The 15,624-nt window shown below is 47.9% G+C and overlaps 1 protein-coding gene across 1 annotated transcript in view; it reads right to left on the reverse strand.

Moving 5' to 3' along the window:
- The window catches only part of LMOD1 (leiomodin 1), a 55,636-nt gene extending 42,257 nt beyond the window's left edge, over positions 1-13,379 (reverse strand). Inside the window, exon 1 of the mRNA XM_017499456.2 lies at positions 12,883-13,379. Within this exon, the coding sequence (XP_017354945.1) occupies positions 12,883-13,143 (261 nt within the window). The 5' untranslated portion in view covers positions 13,144-13,379. The remainder of the gene's footprint in view (positions 1-12,882) is intronic.
- Positions 13,380-15,624: the final 2,245 nt, after the last annotated feature.

The raw sequence follows: 15,624 nt of genomic DNA on the forward strand, positions 1-15,624 counted from the left end.
AAAAAAAAAAAAAAAAAAAGAAAGAAAGAAATGATGTTGATGACTATCATTTAATTTAGTGCCTACTGTTTGCAAAGCACTACGTTAGACCTTCTTCAAACTTTTACATCTGTTCCTCATGGAGACCTTCAAATTAGGTGGTAGCATTCTTATTGACAGAAGAAGAAATTAAAGTTCACTATGCATTCTCTATGACCCAGAAATTCCACTGTTAGGTACATACCCAACAGAAATGAAGTCAGAAGTGCACTCAAAATGCCCAAAAATGTTCATAACAGCAATGTTTGTAGCAGCCCCAGACTGGAAACAACTCACATGTCCATTACCAGTGAAATGGATCAATAAATTGTGGTATATTCACATAGTGGAATGCTGCATAGCCATGAAGCTTTACAAATGCTATAGAAAACAGCATGGCTGCAGGTCACAAACATAAAGCTGAGTGAAAGAAACCACATACAAAAACATACACACTGCATGAGTCTCTCTCTCTCTCTCTCTTCACACACACACACTCTGTCTACACACACATAGACACACACACACACACACCTCACACATTTAAAAACAGGCAAGACTAACCTAGGGGATTAGAAATCAGGATGGGGCTATCTTTGGAGAGGAAGCTTGGGTGGGGCAGTACTGCGGTGCTGACAACATTCAATTTCTTGTTCACTTTGTGATAATTCATGAAACTCTTCACTTATGTTTTGTGCATATTTCTGTAACTATTTTATATTCCAATAAAAATATGCTAAAAAAAATTGTTCTTGGCTGGGCACGGTGGCTCACACCTGTTAATTCCAGCACTTTGGGAGGCCGAGGCCGGTGGATCTCGAGGTCAGGAGTTCAAGATCAGCCTGACCAACATAGTGAAATCCCGTCTCTACTAAAAATACAAAAATTAGCCAGGCATGGTGGCGGACGCCTGTAATCCCAGCTACTCGGGAGGCTGAGGCGGGAGAATCACTTAAACTCGGGAGGCGGAGGTTGTAAGACTACATATAAAATTAATAATAATAATACAAAAATTAGCCTGGCATGATGGCACATGCCTGTAGTCCCAGCTACTTGGGAGGCTGAGGCAGGAGAGCTTGAACCTGGGAGGCAGAGGTTGTGGTGAGCCAAGATTGCGCCACTGCGCTTCAGCCTGGGTGACAGAGAAAGACTCCATCTCAAAAAAAAAATTATTGTCAAGTAAAAATGCAGTATAGACAAGGCACTTAAGAATAAAAATAAAGTGAAGCTTAGAAACTTAGTTAAATGCTTGTCTGAGGCCACCCAGCTGATAAATAGTTAAGTTGGGAATTAGCCCCAGCTCCCCCTGGTTTGACTTGCAAGCCCAGCGCTTGTCCCACCATGCCAGCTGTCAGCCGTGTGCTGGGAAGGGACCAGTGTATTCCCTCCTCCTCCTTAGGCATGGGTGGCTTTAGGGACAGAAAATCGATGCACTGGAGGTGAAAATCTACTGGATTTTCAAGCAGCTCTGGCAGCTGGCTCTTGTCTGTCGACTATTCTCATGCCAGATGTCATATCTGGAAGTGCTTTCATGTTTTCTCTGCCCTTATCCAGGGAGCTCTGAGCATTTTTCTTGTGACCCGAGGCTTAACCTCTGACTATTGTCATACCTCCCTGGTTTCTCCTCCCTTTGGACCAGTCTACGGCGGCCAGTGCTGTTCTTCCAGAGGAGCACGTTGCACGTATAAGATGAACCTCATCCCCCCGTCACCACACTTACCAGCCTGGCTGCATCTTGGCCCATCTCTGCTGCCTTCTCTCCTAATACAAGACGTGATCATCTGCTGCTGAGACGTGAGCCCTCAACTGCATTCCATCCCTTTTTGCCCCCTTTCCTGACATTATCGAAGCCTCCCTATCTACTGAACGATCCCCATCAGCCATGCAGTAATATTTCTTGTCTTTAAAAAATATCCTCTCTTGATTCCACATTTATCCCCAGCTACCACCCTACTTTGCTTCCCATTAGAACAAAACTGAGGAAAAAAGAGACTTACCTAGATGCTCCATCTCCAATCCTTATCCATACTCTCTCTTTTGAGTCCACTCTTCACCACAGTGAAATCATTCTTGCCAATGTTTCAATGGCTTCCATCTTACCAATTACTGTGACTGATTGTCCGTCTCACCTTATTAAGCCTCTCAGCAAGAACGGATGTGGTGGAGTACTATCTCCTCCTGGAAAACCTTCCTCACCTGATTTGGTGAGACCACTCTGAGTTTCCTACTACCTCTCAGTCCCTTTGTTGGCTCCTACTCCTCTGCCAATGCCTAAATATGGGTACAATGAACCTGGGAGGCAGGTTCATTGAAGGGCTGGGGCCTCGGCCTTCTGCTCTCCTCCGTTCACATTTATTCCCTAAGTGATCTCTTCCAGGCTCAAGGCTTTCAGTATCACCCACAGACTGATGACTCCCAAATGTAATCTGTCCCCTCTTCCCACTGTGCCCCAGACTTATATATCCCCTGTCAACCCAACATTTTCCCTTGGGGGTCTACTAAGCACAATAAACCTAACTTGTTCAAATCAGAATTCTTCACCTCCCAAAACCACTCCTTCTCTGCTGTTTCCCATGGCAGTAAAGGACATCAAATTCCACGGGGTGCAGTGGCTCATGCCTGTAATCCCAGCACTTTGGGAGGCCGAGGCGGGAGGATCACCTGAAGTCAGGAGTTCGAGACCAGCCTGACCAACATGGTGAAACCCCATCTTTAAATAAATAAATAAATAAAAATAAAAAGAAAGAGACGGAGTCCCACTCTTATTGCCCAAGTTGGAGTACAGTGGTGTGATCTCGGCTCACAGCAACCTCCACCTCCCGTGTTCAAGTGATTCTCCTGCCTCAGCCTCCCGAGTAGCTGAGATTACAGGTGCCCACCACCACGCCTGGCTAATTTTTTATATTTTTAGTAGAGACAGGGGTTTCGCCATGTTGGCTAGGCTGGTCTGGAAATCCTGACCTCGGGTGATCCGCCCTCCTTGTGCCTGTAATCCCAAAGTGCTGGGATTACAGGTGTGAGCCACTGTGCCTGGCCAATCCCACAATCCCAGCACTTTGGGAGGCCGAGGCAGGCAAATTGCCTGAAGTCAGGAGTTCGAGACCAGCCTGGCCAACATGGAGAAACCCCTGTCTCTACTAAAAATACAAAAAATTAGCTGGGCGTGGTGGCAGGTGCCTGTAACCCCAACTACTTGGGAGGCTGAGAGAGGAGAATCGCTTAAACCTAGGATGCAGAGGTTGCGGATGAGCCTCCGCGCCACTGCGCTCCAGTCTGGGCAGCAGAGAGATCTTGTCTCAAGAAAAAAAAGGACATCAAATCAAATTCACCCAATAGCTTAGGCAGGACTGATCACCCGACGCTTTTTCCCCCAACGCATCAGCCAGTTTCCATTTCTCATCAACCATATTTGAGCTCTCACCTGAGCGACAGCAGCACCCTCCCAGCTGGTCTCATTTCTGCACTCTTACCCTCCTACAGTCTGTTTATCTGAAAGCTGGCAGAAGGAGCCTTTTAAAGGCATACATCAGATCACATCTCTCTCCTGCTCGGAACCCTCCAGTGACTTCTCATGGCACTCAGAATAAAAAGTCAAACTCCCTCTGCTGCCCTAAAAGACCCCACGGGCTCAGAACCCTGCTTACTTCCAGGGCCTCGTCTCCTCCAGCCTCCCTCCCCGCTCCTCCTGCTCTAGTTACACAGACACACTAACCCTGCCCCAACCCCAGGGCCTGTGTCTTTGATGTTCTCTCTGCTTGGAAAGCTTTTCCCCACACCTTCTCAAGGATAGCTCCTTCGGTCCATTTAGAATCTGCTCAAATGTTACCTCTTTGGTGGTGAAGACCCTGACTACTTTGTCAGAAGTTGTCCCTCACCGATATGGTTGGTCATATACTCTTCCCTTAAATAACATTACTCTTTTTTATAAGATATATGTTATGTGTTATATGTACACATGCTGTATATGATCTGTATACGGAAATAGAACAACGGTGGCTCAGGCCTGTAATCCCGGCACTTTGGGAGACTGAGGTGAGCAGATCATTCGAGCCCAGAAGTCCCACACCAGCCTGGACAACATGGTGAAACCCCATTTCTACTAAAAATACTGATTATCTGTCTCACCTTATTAAGCCTCTCAGCAAGAATGGGTGCGGTGGAGTACTCTCTCGCTTTGGGAGACCGAGGTGAGCAGATCATTTGGGCCCAGGAGTCCCATACCAGCCTGGACAACATGGTGAAACCCCATTTCTACTGAAAATACTAAAAAAATTAGCTGGGCAGTACATACCTGTAGTCCCAGCTACTTGGGAGGCTGAGGCGGGAGGATTGTTTGAGCCCAGGAGATGGAAGTTGCAGTGAGCCAAGATCATGCCACTGCACTCCAGCCTGGGCAACAGAGTAAGAGCCTGTCTCAAAAACAAACAACAAAGATAGACTGTAACCTCTGTGAGGGCAAGGATCTTGTCTGTCTTATTCACTGTTCTATCCTGGCACATAGAAAGTACATATTAGGAACTCATTAAAAAGCTGGAGAATTAATAATTTAATGGAGTCCTCCTCCCTCCTTGTAAACATAAAGCATGATTCATGACTTCTACGTATAAAAAGAATGAAGATAATGGGAATGGAAGGAGTGGACGGAGTCAAAGGCAGGGAGAGAACTACTGCGCATGGGCCCTTACTACTAGGCCTCCAACCTAGCACGCTGCTTAGTGCTTTATGTGGATGATTTTGCTGAAACCTCATAACTGTCCTATGGCTAAACATTGTAATTTCCTTTTTTTTTTTTTTTTTTTTTTTTTTTTTTTAATTTTTTTTTTTTTTTTTTTTTTTTTTTTTTTTTGGAGATGGAGTTTTGCTCTTGTTACCTAGCCTGGAGTGCAATGTTGTGATCTTGGCTCACTGCAACCTCCACCTCCCAGGTTCAAGTGATTCTCCTGCCTCAGCCTCCCAAGTAGCTGGGATTACAGGCACGCGCCACCATGCACAGCTAATTTTGTATTTTTAGTAGAGACAGGGGTTTCTCCATGTTGGTCAGGCTGGTCTCAAACTGCCGACCTCAGGTGACCTGCCCGCCTCAGCCTCCCAAAGTGCTGGGATTACAGGTGTGAGCTACCACACAGGCTGTAATTTCCATTTGATAGGTGAGGAAACTCAGGCTCCAAGAGGTGAAATCACTTGTTTGGGTCATACAGCCAGCAACCAGTAGAAGAGGATCTGCACCCAGGCCCAGGTGGCCCCTGAGGAGCCTATTCTAACCACTAGACTCATACATTCTGCACTCAGAGCTTTGCTGGGAATTTGTGCCAGAGGATGTAGCACCTTTCACCTGCCAGTCTTGGGGACAGGGGTCCTGCTGGCCCTGCTGGCTGGATCTCGAAGGAAGGCCTATTGAAATAGCAATCGGAAGGAGCCTGTGGGCCGTCCATGAGAGGGTGGTGGAGGGGTGTGGGAACAGGAGGTGCTTCTATTCCTAGCTGTTTGTAAACAGCATCCCGACAACCTGGCTTGTCCTTTCTGCAGTGGGCCCCAGGGACAGCTGTGGCCAACTTCTCCCAAGGCAGCCTTGGCTTTTCTGAGCTTGTGCTGGGGTGGAAGCCTGCAGACAAGGAGAATCCACGTCGAAAGCTCCCGCTAATCTCCTTTCACTCTGCCTTTTTCCAACCCAGCAACTCAGTTTGGGCCCCTGAGCCTGGGACATAAAATCAATTAGGCAGAAGCTCAAAGAAATCAGGAGGCTGGGGCCAGGCGGTGAGTGATGACATAGGCCCTGCCTCCCTGCTTTTCTCCCTCCCCTTCCCCTCTTTGTCGTTCCTTCACTCTCACTGATGGTATTTTTTTTTTTAACGCCATGAGAGATAAAATAATGTTGATTTGGCAGATGTACCGGTACAAAGTCTGCAGAATTTAGAGTGAGGAAAGGTCTCTCATGATGTGCCAAACACTTTCAATGCCTCGCCCTATTTAATCTTCACTGTAACCCTTCAAGGGTGACTGTATCATCCACACTTGACAGGTAACGTAATTGGGCCTCAAGAAGCTGTGTTAATGAGACAGCATTGATAAAGCCTTTGGCAGCAGAAGGCACCCAATCAAGTTAATGTTCTTCCTTCCTTGGGCAACCTATTCCAGGTCGCTGGATCAGTAAAGGGCAGGAGAAGAATTCAGACCTGGGCCTATCTGATTCCAGACACCCAAGGGCTAGATTCTGTCTCACCACGCTACCTAGACGCTAACAAGCCGTTGGGGGAACTGATGCATGGAATGGAGACCACTGTTTTTTTGTCGATTATACCAAAAGTGGTCCAGTAAATAAGGAAAGGCCCGATCTGGAAAGGCCTGTGTCCTCTGGCTCAGGATATTCCTGTTTATCCACCTTGGCAGGCATGCAAATATCAGTGTCGCCTCTCCTGTCTCCCATGCTCGGTGCTGTTTGTTGTTCTCTGTTCCTGCTCTGTGTGTGTGAGTGTGTGTTTGTGAGTGTGTGTGTGTGTGTGTGTGTGTGTGTGTTTATATACATGTGTCTAGATTGCCTGTCTCTCTTGGCATGCTTCATTCAGGCTCTGCACACTCTGGGCCCAGCTGTAGATATGCTGACACAATATGACACAGATACTCTAAAGTCTCCTGGGGGAGAGAAACAGAGACTGAAGGAGGATAGACAGATTAGACCGGGACTTTGTCCTTACTTTCTTGTCCCAGCCTGGAGACCATGAAGCCCCTGGAATCCCTGAAGCCTCCAGCCTTCTCTGATGCTGGGAGCAACCTCCCCTTGGTTACTGGGATTCATACCCCACCTATTAACCATCTATATCCTGCTGTCACTGCTGAGCCAGCTTATTTTACAAGTGCTCCTTGGTCCTGTCCATCTGTCCTGTCTCCCTCTTGCATTTTCCATCCAGCCAGGCTCTTATACTTACTGCCCCATTAAGGAGAAGGCAGGCACCCAGAGGCAGCACTGATGGTGGGGGCAGGCACTGATGCCTTGCTCACCCAAAATTCTTTTTTTTTTTTTTTTTTTGAGACAGAGTCTTACTCTGTCACCTAGGCTGAAGTACAATGGCTTAATCTCAGTTCATTGCAACCTCCACCTCCCGGGTTCAAGCCATTCTCCTGCCTCAGCCTCCCAAGTAGCTGGGATTACAGGCATGCACCGCCACGCCTGGCTTTTATTATTACTATTATTAGTAGTAGTAGAGATGTGTTTACCATGTTGGCCAGGCTGGTAAAATTCTTTTTTTTTTTAATTTAATTTTTAATTTTTTTTTTTTAATGAAGACAGAGTCTTTCTTGCTCTTGTCACCCAGGCTGGAGTGCTTTTGGCTTGCTGCACCCTCCGCCTCTAGGGTTCAAGCGATTCTCCTGCCTCAGCCTCCCAAGTAGCTAGTATTACAGGTGCCCGCCACCACACCTGGCTAATTTTTGTAGAGACAGGGTTTCGTCATGTTGGCCAGGCTGGTCTCGAATTCCTGACCTCATGATCCGCCCGCCTCAGCCTCCCAAAGTGCTGGGATTTCAGGCTTGAGCCACCGTGCCCGGCCAATTTTTAAGAGATGGGGTCTTGCTATGTTGCCCAGGCTGGTCTCGAGCTCCTGGGCTCAAGTGATCCTCCTGCCTCAGCCTCCCAAACTGCTGAGATTACAGGCATGAGCCACCACACCTAACCTCAAAATTCTTTAAATATTATACATATACAGAAGAAAACATGAGCAAGAGCAATATTTAAGACAAGCACCTGTGAATTGTACCACCGAGTTTAAGAAACGATCAGTTGCTTTTTCGCACTCTGTATGGAGGCAGTCTCAGGTTTCAGGTAGAGATTTTTAACGGAGTCTAACCCTCTCTGGGTGCCTGCTTTTGCCTCCCCAGGTCAGCAGGCCCCCATCACCTCTTCTGCCCTCTCCACCCTAGCCTCCAGGGCTATTTTGGGTGTGTACCAGTTGGGGTTAATCTCCTTAAGCGTTGAGCCGTGCTGCTCAGCGCACTCCTGATAGGGCCCAGCCCTCTGCAAAGGGCATTCTGAGGCTTAGGCCACCGGTCTTGGGCTTTCCTGGCTCTGTGGCGATACCGTGGACACTGAGCTGTGAACTAGAACTGATGGGGGAGGGGCTGCTGAGGCTGTGCAGGCGGTGGGAGGGGACGGTCAGGAGGGCTCAGGCCTGGCCGCTGCTATTAGTAGGGTGTTTTGGGTTTGCTTCTCAAGTTTACCTCTAGGGAGAGCTTTCCTCCACCCACCCCCCACCCCCGCCCTCCCAAAGCTCAGCTGCCCCTGCCCCTGGCTGGATACAGGCGCTAATCCCCAGCCCCTGGTAACACCAGGGGGAAGGGAGGGGGAGGCAGCCTGGAGATTTTCTTTCCCACTTGGGAAGGAAAGAGGACACACAAGTTGACCAGTTGGGATCCGGTTCCTGCAACCTGAGCCAAGGACAAGAGTTTCACTGAACTGTTGGCCAGGGGCTTTGTCTTCTACCTGGGCTGAAGGAGAGTTCCAGAGGATCAGGGCGGAGCTACACTGGCTGACAGCTCTGGCCCTTTAAAGGGAGGGAGAGAAGCTGGGGTCAATGCTTCCAAGTCCCACCTCCACCCTCCTCCACCCCCCTGCTAACATTCACTCAACAAACTGAGGCTGAGGGTCTGCTGTGTGCTGGGCCCTGTGTTTGCATTTTGCCCTCCAAATCACACAAGCTGGTGAGTGAGACAGCCCAAGAAAACAGATGATTATACAAAAGTGATGTCCCGAGGGCTTTGGTACAGGCTGGCATTAGAGTGCTCAGACAAGGTGCCTGACCTAGCCTGGGGATCAGGGAAGACTACCTGGAGGAAATGGTGCCTGAGACAGGCAGGACAAATAGGAGTTGACCTGGAATAGGCATGGGTGGAGTATTCATGAAAAAGTAGGTAAAGAACCAGGAGGATCTCTGGAGTATCCCAACCCAGGAAGGGAGGCCCTGGAGGGAGAAGCAGGCCAAGGGCCCTTCTGCAGCCTAGACTCACTTTGCACAATAGTCAGAGTATGAATCTTGGGGCTCTCCTTCTGGGGAAAAGACAGACCTTAAGACTGTCTTGGCGGGGCATGGTGACTCACAGCTGTAACCCCAGCACTTTGGGAGACTGAGGCAGGTGGATTGTGAGGTCAGGAGTTTAAGACCAGTCTGACCAACATGGTGAAACCCCAGCTCTACTAATAATACAAAAATTAGCCGGGCATGGTGGTGTGTGCTTGTAATCTCAGCTACTTGGGAGGCTGAAGCAGAAGAATGCCTTGAACCCGGCAGCGGAGGTTGCAGTGAGCCGAGATCATGTCACTGCACTCCAGCCTTGGTGACAGAGTGAGACTTTTTCTCAAAAAAAAAAAAAAAAAAAAGACTGTCTTAAGGCCTACCTCTCACTGTTGGTTTTTTCCTTTCTTTTTAAAATTTTATTATGAAAATTTTCAGACATACATACAAAAACAGAAAAAATACTATAATGAACACTCATGCAGACCTATCACTCAGCTTCAGCATCTATCAACTGGTGGCCAATCTTGTTTCATCTGTACCTCCACCCAGATTATTTTAAGGCTAATTCCCAAAGCCAATAAAATTTTCCCATAAATGTTTCTGAGTTTTTGTCTAGAAGAGAAGAAGCCTTTAAAAAGTATATCTGCAATACCGTTATCACACCTAAAAGAAATTAACAGAAATTCCTTAACAGCAGCCAGTACCTAGTCAGGATTTACTTTCCCTAATCCACACTTAGTTTTAATAGCAATGTTGGTGGGGGAGTGTGGGAAAAATAGCAACGTTCCTACTCGCGGGGGTGGGGAGATGAACAATTAGATGTTCATCTATTGGCTGATATAATATGTTCATCAATAGATCAGCCAATATAAGAGTTGTGGTCTCTACTCTGTAACACTCTCTGATAGTTCTATACATGTGTGTTTTGAATTAGATTACAAATTCTTCAGGGCAGGGACTGACATTACTGTCTTTTTTGCACCCTGGTATGGCAGCAAGGAAGAAGCACTGATCTCAACTAATTAGCTGTGTGACTTTGGGAAGTTATTCAACCTCTCTGAGATAATAGAGATAAAAATACCCATCTCCCAAGAATTGTGAAGCTTAAAGAAAAGGGGGATGTGCTTGGCATGTAGAAGGTTCTTAGTAAATGCTCATCTTGCTTTATTCTCTGTTTTGACCCCCTTCTAGTTCCTCCCATGGAGTGAGGGCCACCGTCAGTGAGGGCTGCAGCCAGGCCAACAGCCTGGAGCCCACCTGCCCCCACCACTGCGCTCTGTCTGTGGTGTTGGTGGTCCCCAGCCTGAGCACCCAGAGTGGCTTATTTACTCGGGCCACTAATTAAACTGACAGGTGAGGCTTGCACAGCCCTCAGGAGACTGAGGGAAGAGAGGGGCTGGGCAGGAGTAGAGATGTGCTTTTGGCTCATTGCACCAGTTTCTGGGTTCCTTGACTCAAATGAAGTAATAATTTCATAGCTGGCCTTCACTGAGTGTTTGTGACATGCTGAGCTCTAGGCTAAGTGCTCTACTGCAGTATCCCTTTTAGTTTTCACAATCCTGTGAGATGGGTACTACCATCTGCATTTTGTAGGTGAAGAAACTGAGACTGAGGTTAGGTGACCTGTGACTTACACAGGGACACTGCTACTCAAACCAGGTTTTTCTAACACTTAAATCTAAGTTCTTCACCACACATTCACTATGTTGCTAATGGTGCTAAAGAAGCCACCTTTTAGGGTTCATTCATTCCCATTCATCCAGAATTACAGAGATAACTTTTGCCCAGGCTTAGCATGCACCCCGATTTCCAGCCGGCCATTATGCCAATGTACACCCTTGGACAGAGTGAGGAAGACTGAGGGGATCAGAACAACCTAAATCCACAGGGGAAAACTGGACCTGAAAGCATCTCCTTACATTAAGGAAGTGCACACAAACACACACACCACTTCTATTCCTTGACTTGGGCTCTGTCTGCAGAACCAAGTATGGGCCTGGCAGGGGTGAGGGAGGTGAGGCAGGGGAGGAGACGCTTGCCACAGTGTTAACTGACTGAAGAAAAAGTCTATGATAGTGAAATTTCCAGGACCATGAGAGTCCTTCACACTCTGGCTTGTGATTAGACTGCTTTGTTTGACTTCAGCCTCGGGAGTACCTTTCTGAGCCCCGGAAGCCGCTGGACACAAGGCAGTCATGGGCCCAGAGCCTGCAATTGGGGGGGGGGAAGAGCAGAGCCAACGATTTCCAGGGGTGCCAAAGCCTTTGGGTGCATTTCATTTCTTTCTGTGTGATTCCTGATAGCTGTCTTGGGGTACCAGGCCCTCACAGTAAGTGCTATGACTTTTTCTGTAAGTATTTTGGTTTTATTCATCATTATCATAGCTGCGTCCGGGGCAAGCACTGTGCATACAGGATACTACATTTCTGAGCCTCCTAGCTTCTCTCCCTCTTCCCTCCTTCTCCCTCTTCTTGGCAAAGCCTTAAACATAGGCGGTGAAGGGGGGGCGGTAGGGACAGAGACAGAGTTCCAGCTCCTCTTTGCCTCACCCCCATCCTCCTCCTCCCTTCTTTCTCATCCCTACACTAAAGGAGTCAGGGCTGTGTCCACCAATATGCTCTGTGACTAGCAGTCAACACAATTTCATACCCAGCCAGACATTCTACAGGCATTTTAGACGATAATGTTCCCATTCTCAGTTCCTCTGTGAGAATGTGCAAGTCATTTGAAGCTCTGTGCCTCAGTTTCCATAGAAGTAAGACAAAAAGCAAGAATTGAGACTGATCTTTGTCTTGCAAGAATTCACAAGTAATGGATAATGTGCAAGAGATGTGGCTGAGTAAGAGAACTAGAACAAAGACTCGAACAATTTTCCTCTGCAACACTCTTTCCTGTGGACGAAGGGATCCCACAAAGTCATACCCCACTGGAGGCTGGAATGGCGTATGACATATGGAGTCAAGGAAAACTGACAAATGAACGCAATTGTGAAAAAAAATTCCTCCATGCCAACTGAGGCAAACAGAAAGCATGCCTTTAAGTCGTGCTTAAAGCCCATCCTAGGTGTGGGCAGATACTTTCAAAACTGTCACCCCTTTTCCCTCCTCTATGAATATCTTCATCCCCCGGCACAGTGGCCTCGCTAGCTGGTAAAAGGGTTAATTACCAAAAAGAGGGCATGCTCCCTCCAGAGTCTCCTCTGGAGCGCGCAAAAACAAAACAAAAGAAAAAACCAACTAACCACCACAAAAAACATCTTCCCTGGGAATAAATTTGAAGCTGTCAGTTCTTTAAGCCACCTTCCCCAGCCCACAGACCCGTGGTCCCTGTCTCCCCTTGCTTCGGGAAACTGGTCTGCCCCCAAGCCTCCTAAAATGAGCCATGTGCTGTGAGATGCTCATAGGGTTGGGGACTTGAAAATGAGTTTTTCTGCCACAAAAAAGGCTTAGCTTCATCTTTCTGGGTGGCCGACGGGAGACTTATAGTATCACTCTGTCGCTTTACCCCTCCTCACAATAGGCTAGAATGAGTGTGGAGAAAAACAAAGGCATTGTGGGACCAGGATGGAGTCAACTTGACAATGGGCTCTCCAAGGACACCTTCCAGCTCCCATTCTACTAGCTCTATTTGATTTTGTAGAATGCCGTGTTCCTCCAACTTATCCAACTTCTGCTTATAAAACAGAAATTAGGAGTAAGAGATTCGCACCACTAGGTCAGTGAATAATCATCAGTTCTGAAGCATTAAAATCCTTTGCCAACAAGAACGTTTCTTCTAAGGAAGGAAGCATCCTAATGATGAAGCCAGGGTCTCCAGCCCTCCCGTCTCCCTCCTCCCCTCCAGGGCTGTGCTCACTCACATCCATGGACATCTCCCTCTGCATAAGTTTCTTGGTCTCCTTTTCACAGAAGTTGAGCATGGCCTCCCGGTTGTACACACCCGTGGACTGTTTCTCTGTCTGGTTTCTCTGCCGCAGCCCCACGGGAACACTCCCATCTGGGTCCACCACGTCCAGCTCCTTCTCCAGCTCCTCCATCTCCTCGGGAGACAGGGTCTCCAGCAGGCTGTCGATGTCGGGGTCTTCACTCACCTGCCGGCGATATTTGGCTACCCTGGACATCTTGGCAAAATGGGCTATCAGAGTTCTGGTGGGCAGGGAAGGAAGAGGGGTGAGCTGATCTGGATGCAGCAGAGTGGGCTGAGGAGCAAACCCCCGGCTGGCTGAGGACTGCGGCTCCTTGGCCCTTCTGTGCTACAGGTGCTGAAGTGTTCGCCGGACGCAGCAGCCTCCCTGCAGCCCAGGGCTAGTGGACCCCGGCTGGTCTAATCGGCTGCCCATAAGACCCGACAACTGCCGGCCTGGAGAGGAGAAGCCAATCCCCAGGCAGGGGGCGGGCCCACCTCGCTGTCAGAGCTGTTTGAAACTTGAGGACATTCCAGGGAATCTTGGAGCGCTGCGTGACCAAATTTAGTACAGAGCAGTTTAGCCTTTTAAAGACAAGGGGGCACGCAATGAGAAAAAGATACAAAAATGCGGAGGCTGGCAGAAGCAGATCACAGCCACTGAGATTCAGACGAGCTGGGACGAGGTCACGGGGCCCCGTGAACTGGCCAGCCCGAGGCTCGTTCAAGAGCATATTTTACTACTCCATCACCGGGTGGACGTACCGCTGTGGTCAATGTGTGGTTCATGGACCTCCTTCTACTGTATTTGGTTATGTGCTGGGGGACTCTCAGATGTATACAGCTCCAGGAAAGACTAGATTCAAGATGAGGAGCTGTTACTCCTAACCTCCTGCCTACTCATTGTCTTTCTACCCATGTTCTGCCAAGGAGGACCTGAAGGCCGAGCATCAGAGGCTCCAGGCTCCTTTGGCCACTTCTTAAGAGAGAGACAGAAAGATAAAGTTAGAGATAGAGATAGCCAGACAGGAGAGAGAGAGAGAGAGAGAGAGAGAGAGAGAGAGAGAGAGAGAGAAAATCCCTCTCACTGTGTACCAACAGTAAAAACTGGCAGGCTGTTTGGGAAAGAAAGGAGGATCTTCAGTAGTCAGGAAACTCTGAAAAGGCTGTCACTTTCCATGAAGTTCCAAGGCTCTTAGGAAAAGGGTTCAAACCTCCCCCTGTTGTCATCTGTTTCTTCCTCTGCTGGGCATCTGTAGACAGAACTCCTCTGGGAGCACAAGGAGGAGCCAGCAAGTCATCACCCACATATAAATCCAGAGCACGATTTAGCATGTCTTCAGGGAAACAGAATTCTGGGCCGTCGGGAGAGATACTATTGCAACAGCTCTGGCATGTTTCATAGAAGGGCTTTCCACTGCTCATCCATCATGCTGCCCTGCACAAGTCACAGAGACATTCAATCCCCTGCCCCCTCCCTCCTGCCACAAAATCCCTTCTAGAAGCCCTGGTGTAACCCATCAGGGTAGCTGCTTCGATCTTTCCTGGCATCTTTCCATCCTAAGCCAGAGAGAGACAGTCACTTGATCAGCATTTGCTGAGTCCAGGGATTGTCTAGTACTAAAACTTGGCCATGGCGTTTAATGTCCACTTGTCCAACTTTAGGTTAAGGCTGAAGAGGGGAATGGTGCCCACTGTGGGGAGTGAGGGAGAGAAGGAAGGCAGGCAGACTTGATAGGAAGAGTGGACAAAGACTTTAGAAAACCTAGGGTTGTCATTTTAAGAGTCAGTGGCCAATTTATTGGTCAGTCAGAAAGTATATATTTATTGAGTGACTTCTTGAGTGCCTAGTATATGTCAGGCATTGTTCTAAGAGCAAGAGATATAACTAAAGATACAAAATCAGGACAGGTGCAATGGCTCATACCTGTAGTCCCAGCATTTTGGGAGGCCAAGGCAGGAGGATTGCTTGAGTCCAGGAGTTCAAGACGAAGCTGGGCAACATAATGAGACCCCCATCTTTCAAAAAAAAAATTAGCCTGGTGTGTTGGTGAGCATCTGTAATCCCAGCTACTCAGTGCATTGAGGTGGGAGGATTGCTTGAGCCCAGAAGGTTGAAGCTGCAGTGAGCCATGATCATGCTACTGTACTCCAGCCTGGGCAACAGAGCAAGACCCCATCTCAAAAAATAAATAAATGAATGAATAAAGAGAGAAGCACAGGGGCTATGGGAAAACCCAACAAGGGAAGGTTGGATAGAAGTATGATTTAACAGTGAAGCATTTGGGCCTTTGAGACTAACAGACCTGTGTTTGGTTCTGAAATTGCTACTTACAGGCCACGTGACTTGGGCAATCTACCTTCTTTCCTGAGACTTGAGTTCATCTGTAAAATAACGATAACAGTTATACCAGCCTTGTACAATTGTTGTGGTTATTGAATTAGTTCTTACACATGAAAACATTTCATTGATATACACAATACATAATAAACACCATATTTATTAGTAATTATTATAATTATTTATTTACTAGTGTCGTGGGTTCTTTTCTCCCCATCCCACCTTTTCTTTTTTTGTTTTTGATAGAGTTTCACTCTGTCACCCAGGCTGGAGTGCAATGGCGTGATCTCGGCTCACCGCAACCTCCGCCTCCTGGGTTCAAGCAATTCTCCTGCCTCAGCCTCCTGAGTAGCTGGG

This window comes from Cebus imitator, unplaced genomic scaffold, assembly GCF_001604975.1.
Source record: "Cebus imitator isolate Cc_AM_T3 unplaced genomic scaffold, Cebus_imitator-1.0 Scaffold257, whole genome shotgun sequence".
Classification (NCBI taxonomy): Eukaryota; Metazoa; Chordata; class Mammalia; order Primates; family Cebidae; genus Cebus; species Cebus imitator.